General features: G+C 47.1%; 2 protein-coding genes across 3 annotated transcripts in view; one reads left to right on the top strand and one right to left on the bottom strand.

The window, feature by feature from the left end:
* The window catches only part of KLF3 (Kruppel like factor 3), a 37,551-nt gene extending 23,187 nt beyond the window's left edge, over nt 1–14,364 (bottom strand). Inside the window, exons 1-2 of one of the 2 annotated variants that reach the window (XM_030921309.1) lie at nt 14,090–14,225; nt 4,388–4,477 (exon numbers count right to left, since the gene is read on the bottom strand). The gene's annotated coding sequence lies outside the window, so the exon portion shown is untranslated. Of the gene's footprint in view, nt 1–4,387; nt 4,478–14,089 lie in introns of both variants that reach the window. The other variant, XM_030921300.1, reaches the window with a different exon arrangement.
* On the top strand, nt 13,926–14,730 carry LOC115894285 (putative uncharacterized protein FLJ13197). Its single transcript, XM_030921324.1, has one exon. The coding sequence runs from the start codon at nt 14,015–14,017 to the stop codon at nt 14,390–14,392; it is 378 nt and encodes a 125-aa protein (XP_030777184.1). The 5' UTR covers nt 13,926–14,014; the 3' UTR covers nt 14,393–14,730.
* The last annotated feature ends 955 nt before the right edge of the window (nt 14,731–15,685 follow it).

Below are 15,685 nucleotides of genomic sequence, written 5' to 3'. Positions count from 1 at the left end.
CCCTGACTTCAAAATTATATTTTCCTACATCACAGGGTGTATTGTAATCTGCAAATACAATTTGATACCAAGCTGCTGAAATCAATGGTGCTACTACCCTCTTATGTATTCCAGCAAGAACAAACTGCAACAGCCAGTGAAAAATAGATGATTTCATAATGAGGGATGAAAACACTTTTGTGTCTTGGGATCTATTATTAACCAGTTCCCAGCCTAGCAGCTGTACAGATGAACATGGTTCTAAGAATTGTTGTCCAGTGCCTCACAGTGGACCATAAACAAAAGATGTGAGATCTCCTGCTTACATCAATGAGGTCAGATCATTTAGCAGCCCTGACTCACGGCTGGTCACCCTGTGGCAGCCTCCCACCTCCCCACCCCCAGCTTTTTACACTGAATTCACTCTTCCAGACTCATCTGTCCCACTAGACAGTATCTTGATGCAAATGCTTCTAAATTAAAGCATTCACATTCTCAGGTGTATAAGGAAGGAGCCATGGTTTTGAGACTCAAGCAGACTGCAAACTAGCACAGCCATGGGGCAAGAGTGATCATTTGTAAAATGCAGAGCATGTCTCCCTTATCTACTTCTCAAGGATTTAGGTCTATCAAATGAGATTAAAACACACACACACACGCGCGCACACACACACACCCCTTTGCCCTAATTTATATCCATATGCACATAAAATTTGGATATATATTCTGTACACACGACACTAAATGTGTTGGTTCCAACTTCCGGAGCAAAAATGTCTGGTATTTGCCTCTTTGCTAACTTATCCTAGCCTTAGAGGTCTATCTCCCACCCTTAAATAAAACTCAGACTAGATTCGGTTTCAAAGTTAACAGCTGCCTACATCCTGTATGAGGTCTCATATGAGGCCTCGTCACTTCACAACTGGACCACTGCAACAACAGCTTCTGAGCGAGGCCAGCATCTCCACACTCCATGTTACCCTGCACTCTTTACTATCACTAATTGCAGCACAGCAGAATAAATTAAGAGGATGGGCTCTGGAGCTCCTTTTCATTCAAATTCTAAGTCTACCATTTAGCTCACATAGCTTTCAATGACTCTGTCTAATGGCCACAGCAACGACTACTGAATCCTTTTAGAAATGAATTACACATTAACGTGCTACATCTTTTTATCATTAAGGCATTATTTAAATCACTATTGTTCTTTAATTTTTTGTTTTACCTAAGTTTAAGGAAACACAAGACTTGTAATCCTAAGAGAAACACAGTCTAGTATAAACCACTGGCACTGGCCAGGCGCGGTAGCTCATGCCTGTAATTTCAGCACTTTGGGAGGCCGAGGTGGGCAAATCACCAGAGGATAGGAGTGCCAGACCAGCCTGTCCAACATGGTGAAACCCCATTTTTACTAAACATATAAAAAATTATCCAGGTGTGGTGGCACACACCTGCAATCCCAGCTACTCAGGAGGCTGAGGCAGGAGAATCGCTTGAACCCGGGAGGCAGAGGTTGCAGTGAGTTGAAATAGTGCCATTGCACTTCAGCCTGGGCAACAAGAGCGAAACTCTGGTCTCAAAAAAAAAAACAAAAAAACAAAAAAACAAAACAAAACAAAAACACTGGCACTAACAAAACCTGATTTACTTTTATTAAAAAATAATTACAAAGGTATGTTTATTTGCTCAGAAATGTACCTCAAAGTAATCCAAATGTTGATGAAGGGATATTCTCATTACCGAAGTATTTAAATTAATAAACAAAGAAGGAATGATAGGATTAGAATACCTAATTTTGAAACTCCTAACTAAATAATGCATCCTGGACGTTAAAAAAAAGGTCTGTGCAAAATTCAAATATCACAATGAATAGAATCAAACTCACTGACTATTTCACACGTCTACAAGCACTGTTTCCAATTTGGTAGCTTCTAAAATAGCTTTTAAATGATGATGCTTTTAGTGATAGTCACAGAATATGAAACAAGAAAGAAGATAAAGGACATGCAAAGAAAACGCCTGGAACCACATACCCGAAACTGTTCACAGGAGCTTCTTGAGAGTGGTGGTGGGTGCGACAGCTTTCTATACATCTGTGTTCTATTTTTAAAGTTTATTATTTTTATATATTTTTATTTTGAGATGGAGTCCCACCCTGTCGCCCAGGCTGGAGTGCGGTGAAACGATCTCGGCTTACTGCAACCTCTGCCTCCTGGGTTCAAGCAATTCTTCTGCCTCAGCCTCCTGAGTAGCGGGGATTACAGGTGCACACCACCACTCCTGGCTAAGTTTTATACTTTTAGTAGAGACGGGGTTTCACCATGTTGGCCAGGCTGGTATCGAACTCCTGGCCTCAAGTGATCTTCCCGCCTCAGCCTCCCAAAGTGCAGGGATTATAGGTGTAAGTTTATTATTTCTATAATCAAAACTTTTAACAAAGACAAGATAGGGAAGCCAAGCTAGGAAGAAACCAAATTTAGAAAGAGAATCAAACACATGAACAGAAATCAGGCTTCTGTTTATGTATCTGCAAAAAATTTCTATACTTTGCACCCATATCTCTGACTAGAGGGACCACTTTTGTCATTGGTACTGATTTGTTTACAGGTTCTGATCTAGAATCCTAAGAGTGACTGTAAAGTCTTCAAAGTGCCTTCCACATAACTGAGAAGTAACTTAAGCCCTGGAAGAAATAGGGTCCCTAAACTTGGCAGTCTTTAGTACCCACGGGCGGCTCAGTGCACTGGGGTTATCATCATTCTGAAAGAATGCTAAGTAAACCACAAATGCTTAGAAAATCTATCATACAGTACCGACGGCAATCTTAAGCAGAACCAGTAGGTGGCGCACTAAAACAGGCATTAGAGACCAGGACACCGGCAGTAAATCAATCCAGTTGGCCAACCTCGCGGTCTTTAAACCTAGTGGGTTTTAACCAGGCTCAGGAATTCTATTAATCATTTTATGTGAGTATCACAGTAAAGAGGAGGCTCTAAATGTGGTTCTATTTTTTTTCTGACGACTATTTTCCAATCATAAACACATTTACATCTTCATTATATTTTAACTAGCTTAGCTAGCCTTAGAAATACATTAGCTAGTCTTAGCCTTAGAAATACATTCTAATGCTAAACTAAGCAATACCAGGATAACAAAATTGCATCTAAAAGGAGGAAAAAAAGGGCAAAACTTTTTATGAAAAATTCTAAGTTATTGAGGTGCTTAAAAGCAAAAATTTACTGGAACATCACCACTGCCAAAATAATTTTCCATAACTGGAGCAAATGCCATCTTCCCCAGCTGTGTTATTTTGCGGAGAAAGGCCAATAAAAATGAATGGTCCTCAAAAAGGAGAAACGGATTTCCCTTCACACTCTTTCCACCTACACTTCTGACTTTTCAGATGTTAAAATAAGGGTCAAATTTCTGTCAAAATGCAGGACTGAATGATTACAGATTAAAAAGCTTGGTGAATCATTGACATGAAGTTTCAGAAGTAATGCAGTCTTGCTTTGGAGCCCTATCCAGTAGTATCGGAGGACTAGGCACAATGGCTTTATGGGGTGGGGGGTAGGGCTGCAGGTGAGCTGCAGGGCTTAGAAACACATACACACAGTCCTTCATGGAAGTCGAGGTTAGGGGGTTACTAAACCTCCTCTGAAAGCAGCTTGCCTGGAGGCTAGAGCATGATTTATTACAGAGACGACCTTACAGATGACTGCCTGCCCCTTCCTGAGGGAGGAGGAAGGTGGAGAGAGAACGTGTACATATCAGGAGCAGTTTCTTCCCTGTTTCTTGGGGTTAGAGCAAGACCTGCCTCTGATGTTCTTCCTTCTCATCTCCCTATTTCTTCCCTTTTCCGTGCCCTCATTTCTTCCCACAAATCCTCAAAAGGTCCCTGCATTATCTCCCCCAACTCAGGGCTGACCCTGAGGCTCCAAATCACCTGCCTTCCTCCAAGCACAACTCCCGTCTCCCAGCTAACCTCGGCTAGGCTAGGCATAACGAGCAACACACCAACACACCATTGCTAAGCGTCCCTTTCAACTCTTCTTAAGTTTTTGGATTTTTAAAAGAGAAAACATGTTATCTTCCCCTACCCTTACTCCCCAAAGGAACTTCAGGGGAAAAAAGGGAGAGAGAGAGAAAAAAAAAGGCTGTGTGTGCATGTGTGTGTAATTCTTGGCTAGGAAAACTGGGCAGGCAAGCAACATCCCTGTAGCTAAACTTCCTTTCCAGAGAAACTTTTCTCTCTTCATTTCTTTACCCAAATTCTTCAAAATCCCCCAATGGCTCAAGTATTATTTAAGGGCAGTTGCCCTGGCCAGAAATACTGGGGACAGGCAACAGATGTCAGCAGGCATTAAGCTGGAGGCTCCCTTAAGAAAAGCTAAGCACTGGCACCTACCTGGAAATTCCTGCCTGGAAATTCCTACCCGGACGTTCTTGGAAATGTTCATGCCACTCCGCGATTTTCACCTGTCTTACTCTTCTATGGCTGGTTTGAAAAGGAGAAAAATTCCACGGGTTGTTTCTAAATCTTTGCCCCTCATGAATTAGTTATTTTGCATTAATGTATATTGTAAATGGCAAAGAAGTTAATTATTTCGTTTCAGATGAAATATAATGATCCAGTGAGCAAACAACCTACCCTCTCTCCTCTCTCTGCTAACAAGCCACCCAATTTTACTTTCCTGCCTCCACCCATCTGCTCCACCCTATGGAGAGTTGCCAAGGCAAGTCCAACTTGTCCAAACAGGACATGGCTTCAGATAAGATTCTGCCCACACCCTGTACTTCGGAAAGACCAAGTGAAGCAATTGATTTTGCATGTCAATAAGGACAGGTGCAAAGGTAACAACCAAGCAAAAGCCTGACCGAGTTTCCAAACTGAGGCCTAGCAAAGCAGGGCTGGGGGTGGGGACACCCACACCCATGCTACCCTCGGGAGTTCAAGGCCATCTGGTTAGTGGCATTCCACACCCTTCTTAGAGAAACTGCAGCAAATTGGAATCATTTTCCTACTAGGGTTACACGCTTGTTTATGCTCTCTGACAATTTTGTGTTTTAGTTTTAAGGGCAAGCAACCCAAGATAAATTGAAAAATACCCATAATGTCTAATCCTGCTGTGTACATATCTCACAAGGCCTCGCCTAAGCCCTCACAGTTCTCTTCTGTGAAGTGTTATATAATCAAATCCAGAAGGGCTGCTGAGGCCACGCTGCCTCTCATCTGCCTCTGCTCAGTGCCCTCCCTATCACTGGAGACCCACCCAACTCCACCCTAAGGAGCCTCCACCCATGGGGCCCCACCCTGCAGGGAGTGGGAGGCTGGGAGGGAGCAGTTGGCTCTGGGCAGCAGCCAGTTCCTGGAAATTCCGGCCTGAACAGGGATGGTTAGAACCTTAAAAATAACCAGAAGGAACTGTGGGGCTGTGATCACTCCCTCCATTCCTGAGGATTCTCCACTGAAGTTCCTCCCGGGGAGCCACTGAAACTTTGAATACAAAACCATGAGCGAAGCCTGCCCTCTCCCTTTAAAAATAAGCAGAAAAGAAAAGCATTTTGAACCACTGCTATCAACGTGGCCCAAACCAACCCTACTCCTCCTTGTTCCTGCCTCTAAGGCTGCCCCCTCCCCGCCTCCCATTGGCCTTATTTTCTGGTCCTTCACCATGGAAACCTAGAGGCCATCTCTGAAGCCTTCCTCACCTCCTTTGCTCTCGCCTCCTGCCTTGGGGGCCAGGCCCTCAGCACCTCCCACCTGCGTTGCTGCAGCTTTTCCGCCACTGGTCTCCCTCAGCCTCTTCAGTCCAGCCCTCGCCCCTTGCCACCCGTGTTTTTCACAGATCTCTTCTCATCCCGTCCCTCCCAGCTCACAAACTTCCCTCCCGCGCTCTCCCCGGGTCTGACAGTGGGCTCAGGCACCCATGCTTGGCACCCCGTTCCCCACCAGCTGCCCCCTGCTCCAACAAGTGCCCTTCATGCTGGCTGCCCAGCCCACCCCCAGGCCTTTGTTCATTTTTGGCCCCGATGCTGGGCAACCAGCGTGGAATGCCCCCTCCCCTTCCGGCTTATCTAAATCCTCCTAATTCTTCAAAGACCAGCTCAAGGCCCTCCCCACTCCGCAGCCAGCTGATTGCTCCCTGGGGGATCCAAGGCCGCCTCTTCTTACCTAGATAGGCTAGGCCTTTTAGCTTTCCCAGTGGTGCGTCTCACAACGCTGCCAGCAGTACTGGGAAGGACAGACAGGCAGGCCTCAGCCTTCCTGAGAGGGCTCCCTCCCCACTCCCCACAGGAGACTGGGCTGTCCCCTGAATGAAGTTTTTCTGTCAAGCCTAAGGAGCTAACATAAGAGCACTTAGCTCATAGTAGGAGTTCCACAATCATCTCCCTTTCCCTCTGAATGCACTTGAAACCTCCCTTAAACAAGTAACAGGGGTGAAGGGCCTAACTCTACGGGAGAGCTAGTAAACCAAACTTCCTAAGAAAAAGTTATTGCCCCTAACCTTAGCCTGGCCCATCATGTGTACTCCAGAGAACTTACCAGTACCATCTTCAAAGAATTTATTATTATTCACTCAGTGAGGTCTTCTAAACAAGTCTAGTGTCGAGGTCTCTACCGTATTTTAAAATCTAAAATAGAAAAAAGAAAGCGAGAAAGGGAGGAGAGGAGGCAGGTGGGAGGGAACTGCAGGGGGAAGGGGTGTGTGCAAACATAGGTTTTTGAAAAGGGATCAAGGAAGGCAAGGGGCTAAGTGATGTCACAGGTTTCCTGCCAATCACCACCACCTTCATGCTTGGTAATCACCAGGTGCTGTTTAATGTCAATGAAGTGGTTACTATCTTCCATTTTACTGAAAAGAACACTGAAACAGAGAGGTCAAGTAACCTGCCTAAAATCACACAGCTGCTAACTTGTAGAGCCAGGACTTGAACCTAAGGTAGTCTGACTTAAGACTGGTGGCCTTGGCACACCACTCTTCCACCTCCCCAGGCAGAGGACAACATTACACCACCAACAGTAAGTACGGGATAGTGATTTCTGTGAAGAGGTTGGTCCCCAGAGAAGATAGAACGTGGGGACAGTCTTTTCACATTAGTGAGTTTCCACCCCTTCCAACTGGCTCCTGCTGCCCACCCTGTCTCAGTATGCACACTTGGTGCAAGATCAAAAGACACATTCTGAAGGCCCCAAATTAGGCGATTATTCTTCCTAGCCAGTGCACCTGCATTGTCGATATAACTGCTGAGAAAAATTGGCAGCTTGACCCAAGTAAATACGGAAATCCTCATAATAACTGTACAAAGGTGGAAGGGTCAGGTCCTCATCCCATTTTAGAAATGAGGAAATGGAGGAACAGAGGTGAAATGACTCGCCCAATTTCACAGAGCTAGTTGGAGCTGCAGCCAGGAACAGAAGTGTGTCTGCCTGCAGACCCGGGCACTTTCTGTTCTGCTTCAGAGCCTGTGCTGTGGGACTGACTTTTAGGTAAAATCGCCTAATGCTGGGGTCACTCCCCAGTAGGGAGGGTGTGGGTGTGCACAGCCACACTGGCCCATGGGAAGCAGTGCCAGGGGGAGGTTCCAGCAGGCAATTAAGATTTCAAAATGCCTTTTCAGGTTAGATCACTGCAGATCTACTCCATCCTATGGCATAACTCAGAGTAATGAATGCACATAATTTGAGATTAGCTCTAATAAGTAGGTACTCAATAAATACTTGAGATGAATAAATTAATGGATGTCAAACGACACTTCTCACATGCTAGGATAAACTAAGGGCAACGGCCCTGGAATGATGGTACACCAGGTGTCCTACATGGAAACTCTGTCCAGAGGCTGGTGAAGCCAGCCTGAAACCTCATCTTCTAAAATGCAAAGTAAACGTGAAAACTTTGGGAGCCTGGGAGAGAAAAACTCCCTGGTTTGGAAAGTCAGTGGAACAGGAACTTGATCTTACAAATGAAAGAGGCTTTGGAGTGTGAAGCTTTGGAAGGTACCGGGGTGCAAAGTACAGGAACAGATAAAGGAGTAGATTTCAGTGATTACACTTAAACAACAGTGGTAGCAGAAAGAACAGCATATAGGCCAAAGGAGAAAAAAGCCCACACTTGATTCGCAGGGCGCTCTCCAGAGTAGAATCCACTGACCTCAATATCCATTTGATCTCTTATGTCCAGATTTGGCCAAACTCCACTGATTTGGGTTGAGACTAGCTCTGGGCCATCCCTGGCAGGATCCACAAGCCTTCCAGAGACTGGCAACCATCTTGAGGATGTCCCAGACTAAGCAGGGCAATTCTGGGTCCTCCTGCAAAGGGCCTGCCTCAGGGAGCGCCCCCTTACAGGAAACAGGGTAAGAGCCAGACCCAGGGGTTACATGAAATGCATGGGCTAGAGGGCCACTTAACTTGCTCTCTTCTGTCTCCAGCCCTTCTAAACAATTAGATGGAGAAATGATAATGAATTCAGCCTGCTGACACAATAGAGTGACTTTCAAAAACCTCCAGGAATCTGTTTTGCTAAAGAAAGAACTTTACTACAAACCCTCTGACCAACGGATACAAAATGCACAGATCATTTTTTTTTTTCTCTTACTGTTCCATTGAATATGGTCACATTACAGAATTAGGACAGGGCCAGTTAAGAGGACACCTTTTTTTTTTTTTTTGAGACAGAGTCTCTCTTGTTGCTCAGGCTGTAGTGCAGGGGCACAATCTCGGCTCACTGCAACCTCTGCCTCCCGGGTTCAAGTGATTCTCCTGCCTCAGCCAGCCTCCCGAGTAGCTGGGATTACAGGCACCCGCCACCACACCCGGCTAATTTTTGTACTTCTAGTAAAGATGGGGTTTCGCTATGTTGGCCAGGCTGGTCTCAAACTCCTGACCTCAGGTGATCCGCCTGCCTCGGCCTCCCCAAGTGCTGAAATTATAGGCATGAGCCACTGCGCCGGGCGGAGGACACTGTTTTTTTGCTTTGGAAGAAATGAATCCCAGTTCTGGTTCAGAAACTGTCAACAGCGTTGTGCCTCTTCTATGACTACTAAATTTCAAGGAAGGAGAGCTGAGTTGGGGGGAAAAGCAGGGCTATCCCCGCCTTCAGACAATGCTGTCCCTTATCAGGGCAGACTGCTGTCTGGTTTCCTGTCTCCAGCTTGGGCATGACTGCTTAAGATGAGAAACATGGTCTAAGAAAGGAACAGAGTGGTCTTGACAATGAGAATGCTAGCGACCATCATAACCCTTTTCCAACTCACTCCCAAGAGGAATTCTGACTAGAGTATCACATACTAGCAAACCAGATATCAACTGTTTTAAGATTCTAGGGATTCGTTTTTTTAAAAAGCTAGAACCAATGATAAATGAAGCATTTCAGAAGGAATCCAAGTTCCAGAATAATGCAATTCCTAGTAACTTAAAGAATGAAGTTGCGTATATTTATTTTTCTTAAACACAACTGGGTGTGAAAGCAGAGAACAAGAAATACTGCCTAAGAAATCTGTCGTTTTATAGCAAAAAATGTTGATTTGAAAATATTAAGAAGTCAAGTATCTCAAGGGGGGATGGAGACACAATGAAACTAAATTAGGAATCATGATTGATATGGTTAACAAATAAAACTCTTATTCCCATTTTTTTGGTAATTATAGCAACTGTAAGATAGTATAATTTTCCCCAACTATTCAGCTTAGCATTTAGAAGCTTGTAGAATTTTTTTCTGATAGAATATATTAGACCCTAATTATCCCTATTAACCACTTCATCTCCCTGCAAAAGGGAGAGGAAAGAATTTGGGGAAAGCCAAATACTCTTTACCAAACCTAGTTAGATTGTTAACAACTTTGGAACCAAAACAAACAAACAAAAACCTGCTTCAATTTGAGTTACTTATGAATTTTAGGCTTAAAAGCCTCTTGTCCTACAGGTCAGCTTAGTATTTCCAGTTGCTTTTCCCGAAGGAGAAAGAACTTATTGGGACTTCCAAAACTCCCAGCTTTTTTCATAGAAGTATCAGTAGCCAACTATTTGATACTAATAACTCTCTTAATATCATATTTTATACTTTCCATTTATACATAAAGAATGTGGTGAAATGTGACATTTAAAACTAAAGCACCATTATCATCAATTTGGGGGAGCAGAGGGCCTGATTTGCTGCTTCAGCAACTCTTGAAATTAATTCCACGGAGATGCTGTAGATGATTCCTTTCCATTAAAAAAAAAAAAAAAAAATCCCCAAGTTTACAAAAGCACTTTCTAAAACTTTTCTTTTTCAACCAAATATTTCCTTAAATCTTAGTTTCTCAAGAACCAACAGAAAACTAATATTAAGGTAGGTCTTAAATAGTTATCCCAGAAATTCATTAACCCACAACTGACAGAGTATTTAAAAAATAATGAAAAATGTTATTGTAAAACAAAAATAAGAGTATTCTTCTTCTGTTTTCAAAATAGATTAAAATTTTCCAAACGATCTATCATCAAATGAATTTGCTATTGCCAGTTCTCCTTTTCTTTGAGCTTTTTAATTCTTAAAAACGGGTTGGAAATGATATGTAGAATATTGTACAGTGAAATCTTTGTCCTTAAAATATTATCCTGATATTTAAATCTTTGTCCTTAAAAAGAAATAATCCTGGGATTTTCTCAATGTCTTATGCTTTGCTTCAGTGATTTTGCTAAAGATTTTTCCTTCCAAACATAAGCAAGACTTTCAACTAAGGCCAGGCTGCCAACACTACTTAAATTCTCCTCCATCCCCGGAAGCCACCTGGAGCAGCCTGGGTTACACGAGGGTGGGCCACATCTTTCAGATAACGCTAGGTCTTCTAAACTGTAAGGTGTTAATCCTGATCTGAAATTGACAGCTTCAGGGCAAAATGCCTATCTTAAAACTTAACACCCTAACCACCTCAACACAAGAATTACAAACAAATAAAAACAAAACTCCTTTAGGTTTCTTTGCCAAGATGGACCCAAATTTCCCCAAATCACAATCTGGCAATAAAAAATTTAAAAAGGTAAAAGCATTTATTCACCCAGACAAATGCAGTGGAGCAAAGGGTGTAAGTAAAAAGGTTAACTGACTTCTCATTATGACATAACACAGGCGTCTTAAGCAATATCAAGTGTGTAGAGACATGATAACTCCATGGGTGGGGATACAGAGTTTAGGGGCAGGGACCTCAGCCTGGTCTGGGCTACTGATCTACCAGAAAACAGCCTGAAACAGGAAAGAGCACACATATGCCACTTGGAATGTATGACGCAAACCCCAGCCTTGAAACAAAGAACAGGAAACAGCTCTGCTGGCTGTGCTGGAGAGAAAGCACAGAGAAACATTTAGCCGGCCCTCCCTGACCCTATATTCATGAGCAGCTGGAGTTTTTTAAGACAACAACAGGGGGGTGGAGGTGTTTGTTCTATGGGTGTGAATAATAACACCAGCTTTATACAGGGGACCTGCCCTATTTACAAATAAGAGCTGCCACATACAGTAAACATCATAAGTGAAATGTGATTTTATCATATTCAAGCAGCAGAGACCTTCCTAACGAACACTAGCCTCCCTCCTGATTTCTTTTGTCCCTTTCTGCCCCATTCCAATGGCTACTCCCTAGCTCTGATCAAATTCCGAGTTAGGGTAATGATTATGGTTCAGCTTCAGTGCATCAAGAGGAAAAAAGATAGAGCACTGCTGTTAGGAATTCAGATAACAATTGGGGTACCTCACAGAACCAAAATTGGAGCAATTGTAAGCCTCCTTTAGTCACAGAACTAAATTCCAAGACAGACTATGGGACGTCTAGAAAAACCCCAAATTTTCACTGTCTTTTTCAAATGCAGTTACACACATTTTTTTGCACAGAACTGCTCATCTGTTCAACATATACACACATTTACAGAAATTCACCTTTTAAGAATGTGATTCTGTTCCTGACATTTAGTCTAAAAATTACTATAAAATCTGTACACCAGAGTACTAATTTCTAGAAGAAATTCTAAAATGTCTACTTTCCCTTTGGGTTATTTTTAAGATGGTAAAATCCATTCACAGTTCCTTTCCCATTATTTCTCTTTACTTTGTTAGCCAGGACTGTTTAACTCAAGCTTACATTATCAGAGATTTAAGAATGTGGTGTGTGCAGACGTAAGTACAGGTAAGGAAAAAAAAAAAAAAAGAAAAAGAAAAAAAGGGGAAAAAAAAAGGCATCACAGTGCCCATAGCAACAAGAAGATTGGGTTTTAATTTAGAAACTTTGCAGTGAATAAAACAATAGCTTTCTGCAAAACTCTGTTGTTTTGTACCTGACAAGGTTTTGTGGTCTAAGCAGCTCCTTTTCTTTGTTATTCCCATGTTGAGATTTTTATACTTGGGTTCTCTTTCATGCAAGCTAAATGTTCTTTACCATGTATCATCATTGAACTTACCGATAGTATATTAGGTTTTTTTCTTCTAATAAATAGTTCTGCAGCAAAGCCCACTGACTGCAGAAATGAAGCAATCAGTTTCTCTAGGGAGTTTAATTTAATCAAACATCTAATTTCAGGTTTCTATTAACAGCCTAAGGTCAACTAACATACCTCTTTTCAAACCAGAAGAAATCACTCGTGGACACTTCCCTTAAACACTAACTCCAAAAAATTGGGATAGTAATGCTAGCAGATTGTTTTTTCCCCTAAAAGCAAGTCTTCTTCTCTAGGGTGAGGCAAATCATCCAGATGAATTTCTCTTATAAAAATGCTCCTCAAATTCATACAGAAAAGGATAGCACAAAACTGCTGTGTGGAAAAACCTATAATGAACAACTGGCCTATTCCTCAATTGATTTTGCTGGCATGTTTCAGGTACTTGTCAGAATACCTCTTCATACTTTTTCCCATATACCAGACTCTTGTGAGAATATAATCAATATATTTAAAATGTCTTGGGTGATATTAATGGAAACATAAATTCTGAGTAAGAAATTCAGTGGTTAAGTGTAAAATGTTTATTTTAGTGAAATACAAGAAGGTGAGCAATTTCCAATTTCCGTTTAACTCGACTTATTAAAAATAAGTCTCATTCACATTCTTCTAGTATTATTGTATACTGCTGTAACATTTAAACCAGAAAAGTACTCCTCCTTGTCAGTAGCTATCTGCCCCCAAAAATGAATATGACAATTCCAAGTCTTATCTGCCATCTCTAAGAAAGCCACTTCGAAATGTTAGGTAGGTCCCATGGGTCCTGATCCAGGGATCTGTCCCTGGATCCCCATCAGGCTCAGCTGCAGGCAGTTGCCTAAGGCGTCCTCCGCCTTCAGCCACGCTGCAATCCTTGCTCCAGGCACTGCGGCAGGTTCTCTCCATGCCCCCAGGAAGACTCTCCAAACCCGGCCAGCTCATTTCTCCTGCCCCGGAGGATCCAGACGCCCTGGCAGCTCCTGGGCTCCAGAACCGAGAATGGGATGCTGCCTCCAATCCCAATTGCCCCAAGTTTCTTTCCAGAGGGCCCGGAGGCTGCTCCAAGTTTGCTCTGCCGGGCAAGCGGCCGCGCGGCGTGTCCAGAGAGGGGGGCGGCGGGGGGCGCGGGCGGAGGGCGGGGAGGGGAAGGACGCGGGATCCGGGGATGTGGTGGCGGGGGGGGGGCGCACCGTGAAGGGGAGGAGCAGGAGCGCGCGGCCTCGGCGCTACCTTTCTCCAAACAACGTTGCCACACGCGGAGAGCACGGAGATTTCTGGGGCTTTGGAGGGAATCGTGAGCGGGCGGGAGGAGGCCGGGGACCACACAGGTGAGCCCCCGCCCGCGCCCTGCCCGGGACGGCGGCGGGCGCTGCGGTCCCGCTCCCCACCACCCGGGGTCCGCACGGTGCCTCGCCTCAACCCCTCACTTTCCACCGCGAACCCGTGACCCCCTCCTCCTTGCTCGCTCTCCGCCCCCACCCCGGCAAAGTGGAGCCGCCGCACTTTCCCAAGCCCGCAGGCGCCCCCCACACCTACACCAGCGCTGCACCTCAGACCCATTCCCCGCGGCCCCCTCCAGGGGAAAAAATGAAACCAGACTGGCCGAGGAGGGGGGCGGCAGGGGCCGGGGTGCGGAGCAGAGGTGAGGGAGACGGGACTTACTTTGCGAGGCGCAGTGCGGGGCGCCGCCGACGAGAAATAAAGGCCCCGATCCGGGCTGCCTGGAGCCCCCCGAGCGCAGCAATGTCAGGGCTCCAGTCCGGACGGCGTTGGCGGCGGCGGCGGCCGCAGGAGACTGGGACGGGCGCGCGTGCGGCGGGCGCTCTCGCTGCGCTCCGGCTCGGGCCCTGGCTCCGCGCGGCTCCGCTCCTGGCTCCCCTCTGGCTCCTGGCACCAACTCCGGGCAGTCACATGACGCCGGCGCCGCTCGCTCTGCGAGCCTCCCGGGGCTGGCGGGGTAAGTAGAGGCTGGGACCCGGGGTGGGAGGGTCAGGGAGGGGAGAGGGAGCCGCCGCGGCCGCCCGGGCTGGGCGGGTCCCCACCCACTTGGGTGGAGGCAGCCGCCGGAGGGGTCGGCCGAGTCACTCGCGCAAACACGCACCCCGCCCTGCGCCCTTCCCCCGCCACCCCCGCCTCCCGCGCCGCCTCCGCCCCGCCCCGCCCAGTCACCCGGGGACGGCCTGACAGACACTCATTATTCCCCAGAGCCGGGCGCCGCCCCGCCGGCCCAACCTGTCCCGCGAGGCGCGGCGCGGCCGTGGGGCTGGGCGTGCGCGGCGCGGCCTCCGCCCCCCGCCCGGCCCCGCGCCCCCGCCCGTGTCCCCGCCCGCGTCCCCTCCCCGCGCCCTCCGCTCCGGAGCCCGCGCCCCGCCCGCCCGCCGCCGCGCCGCGCCGCGCCGCGCCGCCGCCCGAGCCCGGGGGGAAGGAAGGGCGGTGCTGCCCGCTCCGGGCGTCACACGGCTGCGGCCCGCTGCGCCGATTCCAAAACACACAGCCGGGCTCGCGGGCGAGCCGAGGCGGGGGGCGCGGGCGGCCAGGGCCATCGATCAGCCGGCTCCAGCGGGAAGGGCGGCCCCGGGCGCGGCGGGAAGGGCTGGGCCCCGCGGCCGGCGCGGCGCGGCCCCTCCTCGGCTGAGCGCACTCAGCTCACTGCAGGAGAAAAGCCGAGCCGAGGCGGCCGCGGTGCAGGAGCGGGTGGGCCAGGCGGATTCGGGAGGGGAAGAGCGGCCGCTGGGGAGCGCCGAGCCTCCCTGGCCCCGAGTCGCCGGGGTCAGGGGACACCCTGTGGGCGCGCTCTTTCTTTATGCCCCGGGGCGACTGGTCCCCCTGGCTGGCGGCCTAGGCGGGGCCCCCCGCCTCTTGGGACTTTTCTTTGAAGGGCCGGAGACCCCCAGGGCAAACCACCTACGGGCCAGGCCTGCAGCTGTAGCTAAAAAGCGGCATTTGCGCAGCCGAGCTTGCCTGGAAACTTCGCAGACTTTGGTCGGATCCTCCCCTGCAGAACGAGGGCCTGGCCTGGCGACCCCCTCATTTCAAGTTGCTTCTAGGGACCTAGCGCCCTAAGCTCAGTGGGCTTCAGGGCGCTGCGAGCGAATGGGGTGGCACAAATGCGCATTCGGTGCAAGCCAGGCCCCTTCGAGGACTTTGTGTAGATTGGTACGGAAGTTTAATGCCTTTTGGGGTTCTTTTTAAACAGTATTAATGTAATAATGAATGTAATAAAAAGAACAAAGGACAAATTGGTTCGATTGTTTTAAG

This window comes from Rhinopithecus roxellana, chromosome 2 (assembly GCF_007565055.1).
Source record: "Rhinopithecus roxellana isolate Shanxi Qingling chromosome 2, ASM756505v1, whole genome shotgun sequence".
Lineage (NCBI taxonomy): Eukaryota > Metazoa > Chordata > Mammalia > Primates > Cercopithecidae > Rhinopithecus > Rhinopithecus roxellana.
The sequence above is the reverse complement of the archived record's forward strand: the minus strand, read 5'-3'. Positions and strand labels throughout refer to the sequence as shown.

Excerpts from the sequence above, each read along its gene's own strand:
- LOC115894285 (XM_030921324.1), top strand. The coding sequence starts at position 14,015 with ATGAAACCAGACTGGCCGAGGAGGGGGGCGGCAGGGGCCGGGGTGCGG.